The sequence below is a fragment of the Populus euphratica genome, unplaced genomic scaffold, assembly GCF_000495115.2.
Source record: "Populus euphratica unplaced genomic scaffold, PopEup_1.0 scaffold206.1, whole genome shotgun sequence".
Taxonomy (NCBI): Eukaryota; Viridiplantae; Streptophyta; class Magnoliopsida; order Malpighiales; family Salicaceae; genus Populus; species Populus euphratica.
Genome location: NW_011500012.1, coordinates 135170 through 147103, shown reverse-complemented (window position 1 = coordinate 147103; position 11934 = coordinate 135170). Strand labels below are relative to the sequence as shown.

At 28.6% G+C, this 11934-nt stretch overlaps 1 protein-coding gene across 1 annotated transcript; it reads left to right on the top strand.

Moving 5' to 3' along the window:
• The first annotated feature begins 237 nt into the window (after positions 1-237).
• On the top strand, positions 238-3125 carry LOC105141503 (uncharacterized). The gene is made up of 3 exons (XM_011048737.1): positions 238-1517; positions 1765-2196; positions 2339-3125. The coding sequence occupies exons 1-3, from the start codon at positions 1052-1054 to the stop codon at positions 2623-2625; spliced, it is 1185 nt and encodes a 394-aa protein (XP_011047039.1). The 5' UTR covers positions 238-1051; the 3' UTR covers positions 2626-3125.
• The last annotated feature ends 8809 nt before the right edge of the window (positions 3126-11934 follow it).

Below are 11934 nucleotides of genomic sequence, written 5' to 3'. Positions count from 1 at the left end.
TGAGTGTTAGATAATGACATAAAGAGAAAACCATTAAAACTAGAGACCTAGAGCAAGTTGGAAGACGAATGGATAAAAGAATCTAAAATGGAGAAGAATCAAACAACATAACAAGTAACAGCCATGAAATTTGAAAAAAAATAAAGTAATGGAGGAAAGTCTAGGAGCTACACAAATGTTAATGGAGTAGCAACTGGAAAAAGAGCTGCAAGGATGCATTAACGACAGGTGGTGGTGGTGTTAAAGGACTTCGGTCCTTTTAATTTCCGTTTTCCTTTGAAAAAAGCAAAAGCCTTTCAGTAAAAGACAAACAGATTCTGGTTTTCCCCAAACCCCAAGAAAGACCAAGAAAAGAGAGAAAACAAAGGCAAACACCAATACCAACACCAAAAAGCATATGTTTTTGAGGGACACCCCCACCCACCCACACGAGTGGGGAGTTGCATGCAAAGCAACGCACCGCGCTCCAGCAATACAGAGATAGAGACTATTATTTTTCCCCTATAAACACCATATGACTATATTGGTGGTGTTGTATATTCACTGTAGAGAGATATCAGTCTCAAATAAGGACCCTTCTCACCTCATTACAAGCACATTTATATATTGGAGAGTGAGGAAGAAAGAGTGAGAATCGTGTGGGTTCATTTCTTCTCTTTGGTAATGGTTATTGCTGCCTTTCTCTTTCTCATTCAACAGTGAAACCCCATTTCATTCCCTGTTCCCTTTTCTTATAAATTAGCATCCTCTGTTTCCTCTGATTCTTCCTTGCCTCAAAATATTCAAAACTTGTTGTTTTTCTCTTGCAAACAGGCAAACCCTTTGAAATGGGCAAGAGGGAGAGTAGCTAACATGGAAATGCAATTCACTTTTGAATCTCTCTAGCCAAAATCAAGCGAGAGAGGGGAAAAAAAAAGGAAAGAAAGAAAGCTCCTTTTCTCATACTATTCCTCTTTTTTAGGCATTGTAGAAAGGAATCCATCTGGGGTTCTTGAAGTTCTGTTAACTTTGATTTTCCTATCTGGGTTTATCTGGTTTAGATTTGGTCAGAATGAGTCTACAACACCTAATGAGTGACAAGCATGTTTTCAATGGTTATCAAGACATGAACTTTTTGTCTCCACCTCCTCTTCCAGCTTCTCAACTTTCTCTCTCTCATGCATTTGGTGTTATGGGTCAACCAAGAGAGATAAAAACTAGTAATCCTCAAATGGATTTTCAGATTTTGAGCCATTCAATGGACCAGGACAGTAAACCATGGAGCATTCAACAGTTAGAAAGCTGGGGAGCTAAGAGACCTTGTGATGGGAATTTTGGTGTTCAAAAAACTAGCTTGTCTTTTAATTCAGGTGACCAAGAGGAGCCTAAAACCTCTGTTCACGGTAGAAATGGGAATGCGAAGCTTTGTGCTAGAGGCCATTGGAGACCAGCTGAAGATGCTAAGCTCAAAGAGCTCGTGGCCCAGTATGGTCCTCAAAATTGGAACTTGATAGCTGAGAATCTTGAAGGAAGATCAGGTAAACCCCTAAAAGTTTTGTTTTGGGCGAAAAATGTCCTCAAAGATGTTAGCTTGTGCATTGATCACCACCATTGAAGATAAAAAAAAAACGGTGTTTCTTCCCTTTTCTTGATAGGCTATTTTTAATAAGTTTGATCAAATTGGTAAAATGGGAAAATAAGTTTTGGAATTTCATTTATTTTTTCAATTTGAAATACCAAATCTGGTAGTGAATTTTTTTTTTTGCTCTATGTTTTGATTTTCAGGTAAGAGTTGTAGATTAAGGTGGTTTAACCAGCTAGATCCAAGAATTAACAGGAGAGCATTTACTGAAGAGGAAGAGGAGAGACTCTTAGCTGCTCATAGACTTTATGGCAACAAATGGGCTATGATTGCAAGGCTATTTCCTGGAAGGACTGATAATGCTGTTAAGAACCATTGGCATGTGATCATGGCTAGAAAACATAGAGAAAATTCCAGCATTTACAGGAGGAGAAAGCCCTCTTCGTCCGCTCAAATCTTCCCTAAAGGATCATTAGATGTCACTTTGCAAAACAATGCTTGCAGTGAATCAACAACCATCTCTAGTACCATTGATGAATCTGGCTCAACATGCACTGATCTCTCCCTCACTCCCTCTTCAACCAAAGTACCTCCTAGACTTTTCACCAGGTTCAGTCCTCAAGGTGGCCGAAGGGGTATGTGCTTATTTCCCCCATCCCATCTGTAAAAGAATATCCAATTTTTTAAATTACTTTTTCCTTAACGGGTTCTTACTGGTTATTTAATGTGGTCGTGTTTATATTAATTATATCTTGCTCTGGTTTTTTGGGTTTGCAGGTTCTTCAGTGGATAAGGAAGTGACCATGGAGAATGTGGATTTTGACAGGTTCTATGGAAGTGAAGATGGGTTTTATCAAAATGGGCCTATTGGGGTGGTTAGGGGCGTGGACCAATCTGGCCAGTGTGATTCAAACTCAGAAGATTCTGCAACTGAGTCAGTTGGCACCAACAGGGCCAATCCCTCTCGCAGTGGTGACAATGAACATAGGAATGAGAAAATCAACATGCCCTTCATAGACTTTCTTGGAGTAGGAGCTGAATCAGATATGTCTGCTTTTCGGTAAAATCTAAAGAAAGGAAAAGAAAAGCTGGTAACGAAGAGATGAAAAGTGGGTGGTCTCAGGAATCACTGACAATGTTTAAAGAACAGTAAAAAGTTCCCAGGTAGAAAAAGAGAACAACGATGAGGCGGTAAAAAGAACAGGAAGAAATAGTAGCTAGGAGCTGCAAAACAATAATCCTCAGAAAACTTTGTAGTTTTGGAGTTATCCTGCGGCAGCACCTGCAGCCAATTATTCCCTCTGATCTGTAGCATTGTGGCAAAATCTTGTATGTGCATGATGAGTGAGAGAGAGAGGCAAAGCCAAAGTTGGTTGTTTCTCTTCTGACTACTGACTCGTAATGAATGAATCTGCCCATCTTTCATGACTTTTCAGTGCAGTGCGTGTCATTGTTGTTTGGTATGCCTTTGTTGACCATGTTTTTCACGATGATTTCTCACCATCTTCCTTGTGCCTTGCATAGATTTATGCTTATTAGTGCGCAATCCCACCTTATGCTTTAATCAGCGGTCCATGGCTTTGCCAAAATGCTACATCAAGTGGGGTCTACAAATCTTGGATGAACCTTCATGGTTCTTTCAATTGACAAGTGCATGATTCCGAAAGTTCTTTGTAGTTGATTGTAACTGACATGCAATCATGTTTTTTTTTTTACCCTTTTTCGCTGAAATTATCTATGAGCATTTATATTTTATGATAATTCACAATAGAACATGGTTTGCCTTGATTTAAAAAAATAATAAAAAATAAAAGGGTTATAGCGGATTTTTCATGTTTTTTTATTGTTTTTTTTTTTAATATTAACTGATTAAATCTATTCAAAAAAACACAAGAACAATTAACAAGATCATGAAAGGTGATTTCAACAGTAAAAACAAACAATTTCATGTATATTCGAGCACCATGCCATTGAGATTCATTCATTTACTTCCAAGTCAAATCGTTATGGAATTAATTAATCTATTTCCTTAGAGTATTCGAAATCAATATTTGAAGTTTAACTTTGTAAGAAAACGGACAGTGATAAAACTGATATATATAATACAAATAAATTTAAATCTCACAGTAATAACGATTAAAAGAGTTTAAGCTATCAAGATTTAACCTTCAAGTAACTCAAAAATTTAGTGTGAGATTGTTTTGTTAGAAAATAATATAAATTATATCTTCAAATTTTATTTATAATTTAAGTTATTAAGTTGAATTGATCTAGTTTTAAGTTTAAATCTTACTATTTTTATTTATTTAATAACAATAAAACATAAAGTAATGTAAATTTGTATAATTTTTAAATTTAATTTTTTTTTATTTAAAAAATAATATAAATTATATCCCAAAAACTTTAACCAACTCTTACAAATTTATTATGATATTCACATATGGTATGATTATTAAGTAAACTTTGTTACAGCTATCAAGTTTGAGCTAAAGTGAGCTACAGAGCTTAGCGCATAATTTCAATCAGATGTGCAGTGGTTGGTTTTTGTGAGGTTGGCAATCCAAGGTAGACTGGAGGTTTCTGAAAATTTTATTTGAAGAAAAAATAAAACAATCGTGGGCTTTGGATTTATTGGGCCTTAAGCCATATCTTCATTTATTAAAGAAGGTGAAGCCCACCATATAGGATTGCTGTTGTTATTGGTTGAGCCATGAAAATGGAACGAAAAGAATTTGTTTGGTAAAGCTCGGCAAAACTGTCTTTGTAATGAATATTTACAATAAATTTTACGGAATCTTTTTTTTTTAAAGGATATGTTTTTTTTCACCGAAGGCCAAACGGGTCTTAGGCTATCCAATAGAGAAGTCATTAACAATGTGCAAATTTTTTTAAAAAACAATTACATCGAAAAAACTTAAAAAAAATAATTAAAAAAACCAAACAGTGAAAAAAATCAATTAAACAGATTAAAATTTTAAAAAAACCAGCTAATTTACTTTGGTTTTGGTTTGATAAGTCTAAAATTGAAAAAACTGAACTGAACCTAAACTGAAAAAATAAAAAAAACTAAGCCAAATTGGAAAAACTAAGCCAAATCGAAAAAAATTAGCCAATCGGTTTGAATAGGTTTCGATTCGATTTCAATTTTTTAAGTTGATTTGATTAATTTTTTTAATAAAAACTAAATTAAACTAAAAATAATCATATAAGTCATATCTCATCACTAAATCTTACTCCATTTCTTTTACTATTTGAACCTGAAACTATAAGTAAAATTCCTAAATATTAATGGCTTTTTTTTTTGAAGAGTTTCTATTTAAATAAAAAAATGCTTTTCTTAAAATAAAAAAAAAAAACAGGAAGAAAAATGTGTTAGTAATGAAATTCCAATGTTCTACTTCATGTATCATCTATTGATCCATAATTATTTATATTGTATTTTTTTTAAAAAAGTAAAATGCTTTGTCAACTCACTACATTAACACGTTATATAAATTGGTTTTAATAATATATACAATTTTTCAATAAAATGAAAATGTTAGGAAACACAAGTTAACTTGGGATTTGAACTCTTTGACCTATCATTTTTATATAAACCAATACTAACTAGCTTGTGATATAATAAAATAATTACTATATTTATACATATTTAATATATCATTTGAAATTGAATCACGTCTTAATGACCCAGAACCTTGCTGAATCAAGCTCTAGAAACAACTATATTTGGTCCACGGAGCTCAAATCAAGCTTCCTTCGTCACATGATAGTAATAATTATTTTTTTTAAATATTTTTTATTAAGAAATATATGAAAATAATGTTTTTTATTATTTTTTAATATAAATACATCAAAGTAATTAAAAAAAATTAAAAAATTAATGTCAAGTAAAAATGTTTTTTAAAAAAACCCCACGAATCACGTATTCAACTACAAAAACAAAGAACTCCTTAATATGTGGGCTAGGCTCTCATAGACGCACTCTAATTCTTTAATATCTGGGCTAGACTCTCAAAGACGCACACTAACAATAGTTCAACTCCCCATTCCTCATGGTAGCAAATTGGTTTTCTGTTCTTGTGATTTCTTATTCTACTTTAATCCTTGACGTAGAAACTTTGTAATCTAAATGACCCGTCACGATTGAAGAGGTTATTAAAATGCCATATATATATATATATATATAACAATGAAAAGATAAAGAAGGGATAAATTTTAATGCGCGGTCAAGTTTACAATGTTCTGACTTTTAAGCTGGAAAACTACGACACCCTTGATGGATCGTGAGTGGTTTTTAGCATGCTTTGTTAATTATTTGTTATTTAGAAAATATTAAATTAATTTTTTTTAAAAAAAGTTTTTAAGGTAGTTTTAATGTGTTGATGTTAAAAATAAAAAAAATAAAAAATAATTATTTTAATATATTTTTAATTAAAAAACATTTTAAAAAAACATCATGTACCATTTTGGTGGTAAAAAAATCAATTCTATATTTTTTTGCCTATAAAATTTTATTTTTCATCTATTTTGGCCCAAAAAATACATAGTCAATATCATTAGAATCTAAAAAATCACTTAAATAACCTAAAAATAACTAAAAATGATTTAAAAATACAAAACCAAATAATTTTTTTTCTCTCTCAACACGAAATGTGTTTTATAGGTCAGATGAAGGATTAAAAAATCCATCATCAAACTCCTCTTATAAAATGAAATCCAGGATTAAAAAATCCATCATCAAACTCCTCCTCTTATAAAATGAAACCTATTGAAAAATAAAAGATATCCAACACCTTTCTCTCTCATCACCATTCTTTGATGAGTTTCTTTCTTCATTTCTTTAACATAAAAACCAATAAATAAATAAAATAAATTTTGAAATCAAAATAAAAGTTATTGTGAATATATAATGAGTCATATTTTTTTTTCATATTTTACTTTCTAGTCTTATAACTTTTAATTTAGTATTATCTCTATAATTTCAAGCGCAATTTCATATAAATAGGTGATAGATAAGTTAAACTGAAAAGGAAAAAAAGCTCAAAAGAAATACAATAAAAACAAAATTAGGTGATTTATTGTTCATATGAATAATAAAACCAATCTTATTGTTGTTCTAGTGTTAAGGCAACAATACACCTACTTCTCTATGCAAGGTAAAACTATAAATTAAAAACCTTTTATCTAATAATATGCAATTCTATACATTCAAGCAAAAGTAGAAGCAATTAACAATATAAATATGGTAATTAAATAGTGATAATTTGGTAATTAAATAGTGATAATTTAAAGAGAATAGTAGAAGCAATTAACAATATAAATATGGTAATTAAATAGTGATAGTTTAAAGAGAAACCACCAAGTTTTATGAAAGTTTGGCAAATCATCTATTTTTCTTGTTGAACTTTCATTTAAGAGTTTTGCAATCACATACTGGTCTTCTTAGAGGATGAGACCAAATATTTACACGATTGTTTTATAAGTCCAAAATTAAGCCCAATCTTTTTAGTCTTGGTTCTTTTATAGAAATTTTATTTATTTTTGATTTTATCCTTAAATCTTAAATTAGCAAATATTATATTTTCTAATATAGTCCTTTTTATTTGGATTTCTAATTTTTATTCTTGATTTTTTTGTAAAATTTTTATTAGACTTTTTATTTGGATTTCTAATTTTTATTCTCGATTTTTTTGTAAATTTTTTATTAGATTTTAATTTCATCATTCAATTCAAATTGATGGTATTATGTTTTTCAATTTGATCTTTATAGTTTTGATTTCTATTTTTTTTTCTTGACACTTTTATAAAAGTTATTATTCTTTTAAATTTCATCCTTTAATTATAATTTTTGTTTTTATTTTTTATGTCAATTTTGATTCCTATTTTTTTAATTGTTTTTGTTTTTTTATTAAATTGATTTATATTTTAATTTTTATCCTTATTCTTTTAATTGTTATTTTAATTTTTTTTTAATTATTTTTTTTCACTTTTATCTTTCAACTTTTATCCTTATTCTTTTAATTGTTATTTTTAATTTTTTTGTATAATTATTTTTTTTCACCTTTATCTTTCAATATTTAATTGATTGAGAATTGAACTTCATGATCTTTTCAGATTAAATGCTTTGAGTCCAATGACTTGAGTCACAAGCTTTTTTAAATTTTTTATAATTTTTTTTATTTTTTTATCAAATTATTCGAGTCTCATGATTTGGATTGCTTGTTTGGAGGGATGTGCATATTTGGCTTGGCCTTGATTACTGGGGTTATAGGTTTGTAATGACTTATTTTTTATATCATTTTTTTACCAGAGTACCAAACATCTTTTTTTTGCAAAACAAATAATAATAATCCGGCTTCACCATGGAGTGTAAGTACTAAGGCTAGTTTTTTTTTTAAAAAACCTTACATCATTGTACTTTTCCTTGCAATTTTAGTTGCATATTAATCATTTTCATTACCTAAAAATCAACCTAGAATAAATAAATTATTATTAAATATTATCCTTAAATGGATAATGAGACCGCATAATATGTAATTTTATCTTTGTTATATGTTAAATATTTTAAAGATATAATATTGTTTTTATTGAATTTTTTGTGTATTAATTATATTTATATGTAAAAGCAACCTAGGATATATGAATTGTCATTGGGCATAACCTTGCATAATAGGTAATAGAAGCAATTAATACATGAATTTTTATTAAAAAAAATAAACAATATATGTGTGTAAAAGAATAATATTTTATTTTATAAATCTGGATTTTTGGGTTTGAGGGAAATACCTTTTCGAGCTACTATTCTAACTATCCAATCAATTACCTTAAAGAAATAGAGTAATTTACATGATAACATTGTTTTTAAATTTATAAAATGTAACTATCTAAATATCTATAAACCCTTAATGTTAAGTTCTGAGTGTAAATATTATTTGTAAATAATCTTGTTTTTTTTTTTGAAAAAACAAATTGAATTTTCCATATTTATGTTGATGTGTATTAATTTATTTTCATGTTTTTATTTTTGGAATATCCTTTTTTGATACTACAAGAACATTTAAGTTGGATAAATGTGGTTCTATATAAGCCCGATGAGTATAAGTGATGGTTTTTGGACCAATTTCAATGAACATAATTTTGAATTTGTTTATACTTATGAATTACGCACCATTATCTTGATTTTAATGTTCATGTTTCAAAGGCAAGAATTGGATCTTGTTGTTAGATCTAGGTCCAAAACCATTGTTTTAGGTTATGATAGTCTTTGACCTTTAATAGCAAACACACTGGATCTTGTTGTTAGATCTAGGTCCAAAATCATTGTTTTAGGTTATGATAGTCTTTAATAGCAAACACACATACACATATTTAGTGAAACTCTTAGCATATAAGCACATTATGCATACCTTAGATAGGATGCATAAGATGATTGTTATCTTTTTTATTACATAATCAATCCATTACCTAGTATTTACGAAATACTGATTACGGTTTCTTAGTTAATATAAAACTAGGAAGCCAATCTTTCTTTTATTTTTACCTTTTTTACATGTAGTTTCCCTTCATTCATGTGCTCTATAATATACAACATTTGTTACCATCCATGAAATTTATTTTGATGCAACAATTAATTTATATTTGTATTGACATTTCATCCCATTATGTTTTCATGATTGTTTCAACATTGTTTTTAAATTAATAAAAACATGTTATTATATGTTAGTTTGATTTTTAATTTTTTTTTAAAGCTTGTTGCAGGTTTATATTTTATCCATTATGAATTTGTTTAAAAAATAATTTTAATCCTTTTTGGGTTTATTTTCACTCGTGTGTGAAATTTCAAAATAATATTTAATCCATTTTGGTTTGTATATTCACTTTTCTTGTGAGTTTTCAATTGATTTTAACTCCTTGTGAGTTTATCCTCACCTACTATACATAAGTTTTTCAAATTGATTTTAATTCATTGTCTCTTTACCTTTACTTATTATATGTGAGTTTTTAAAATTACTTATAACTCATTTCAGGTTTATTTTCAAAATTAATAGAAACTTGATTCATGTTTGTCTCTTAAATTGATTCCATCTATTTGTTTCAAAATCATTCCTCACATGCTTTGTATTTATTTTCACTACCTCGTTTCAAGGTCACTTATATGTTCATTCTTGTTCCATTTCAAACTCATTTCCAATTAATTTATCTCAATCCATATTGCAAATTTTTGACTTTATGGTATTTTATTTAAAAGTATATTTGTGTTCAATATAAATATATTAAAAAAAATTTTATTGATTATTTGTGTGAATTCCATGTACGCATAATTATATATAACTATTGTAAAACTTTAAGGGATTTTTGGTTGATAATGATGTTACATGTGTGTCTAAATCCTAGTTCTATCTGGTTTGGAGTTTTACTATGTGCTAATAGGATGATTACTCAAATATCAAACCAACCTCAACATAATAACACTATAATCTTGTTTGCTTATGTGCTTATTTACTTATGTGTTTAATTTCCTTGTTTGTGTTTTTAAATCATAAGGCTACTATTTTCCTTGTTTGTGTTCTTGAGTCATGAGACTAATATTTTTTTCAATGATAGTTTTTTCATGAATGACCTCCTTATTTATATGTGTGTGTGTTTGACTAGCTGGTAAAATAACTTATCTTAAATAAAATACTGATAGGTTATTGATATCTTTTATTCAGATAACTAATGATCTACCTCATTTATTAGATTTTTTTAGTTACTTCAATACTTTTTTCTTCATTTTTTCCTATCAAGTTCATTGTTTGAAATCCATAAGGGATCAAAGAAGTACCTCTTGAGAAAGGAAAACCAAGATATGAACTCGTAAGATTCTCAAGACAAGTTCACTATACTAGATCATTACTCATGCTATGTTGTGAGTAAGATCATGTTTTTTTTTTATATAAAAACATGTCTAGGCATTTTTAATGTATTTTTTAGTATAAAAAATTTAATATACATGGTGATTGACCTGATATGGCTTTGATAACTTGATAAGTCTAAATACAATCTAAATAATCAATAAAAATATAGTTTGACAAAAAAAAATCAAGACAATAACTTTTTAAAAAATATTAAAATACCAACATATTAAATCAACTCGAATTAACTTGGGTTAACTTGTCAAATCCATTACATAGATTATGAGACATTAATAACCCTCAAGAAAGCAAATGATTTTTTTTTATTAAACTCAATTTTTACTCAACCCAATATTGAAGGATGTAGTTGAAAAAAAAATCAACTAAAAAAATGAACTAGGTTGACATGGGTTAACCTGTCAAACTTGGATTATGAGACTTAGATAACCATATAGAAAGCAAATTCAAACAAATTATGAAACTTAATTCCTAATCAATCCAATATTAAAGGATGAAATTAAAAAAAAATCAATTAAAAAAGAATATAAAACTATTGAGTCAATCAACAAAACCTATGACTTAGATCATGAGATCAAATAACCTTATAGAATGCCAATCAAAATAAATAATGAAATCTAATTACCAATTAACTTAATGTTAAATGATAAAATTGAATAAAAAAAAATCTAAAATAGGACAAAAGAACCCAAGTCAACCGGCCTAACATGCGACTTAGATCATAAGACTATAATAACCCTATGAGAAGCAAATAAAAAAAATATGAAGTTCAATTTACAATTAACACAATGTTGAAGGATTAAATTTAAAAAAACAATAAAAAACAAAAAATAACCAAAATCAACTTGAGTTAATTTACCAAACCCGGGTTAGGAGACCAGGATATCTCCATAGAAAGAAAATAAAAAAGATATAAATTTCTATTTCCAATCAACCTAATATTGAATGATGAAATTGAAAAAAAATATCCAATTAAAAAAAATAGAAAAAAAAGTTAACTTGACTGAATTGCAGGCCAAGTCAATTTTTTAACGTAAAAAATATTTAGGTGTTACTAACATAATTTCTAATAACAAAAATAAATTAAACCGTGTTAATGTTGATCCGATATTACCATATAACTTGGCAGGTCTAAAGATAACTCAAATATTAAAAAATATTCTAAATTAATTTAATTTAGCCTACTAAACTAGTGATCTAAATTATATCACTTGTATAAACAAACCCATTAAATGATAAATTAAAAAAATAAAAACAATTTATCCTATGTCTTCAGGTCAAAGAAAATGCAACTTGGAATGTGTGTTTTGGAGTCTGTTAGAGCTTTTAAGCGCTCTGCATGTCATAGATTGGGCTTGACGTAATTCTTGGCCTCTGATTTGTTGATTTTCCCTTTCAGCTCCCCTCTTTTCACAAGCTCTGAAACAAAGGACTCTCCCATAACCGAAGGAAGGATAGGAG

Bases quoted from the DNA above. Each gene is read 5' to 3' on its own strand.
- LOC105141503 (XM_011048737.1), top strand. From the start codon at position 1,052: ATGAGTCTACAACACCTAATGAGTGACAAGCATGTTTTCAATGGTTAT. The intron at 1,518-1,764 runs GTAAACCCCTAA...TTTGATTTTCAG, and splicing joins GAATCTTGAAGGAAGATCAG to GTAAGAGTTGTAGATTAAGG. The intron at 2,197-2,338 runs GTATGTGCTTAT...TTGGGTTTGCAG, and splicing joins TCCTCAAGGTGGCCGAAGGG to GTTCTTCAGTGGATAAGGAA.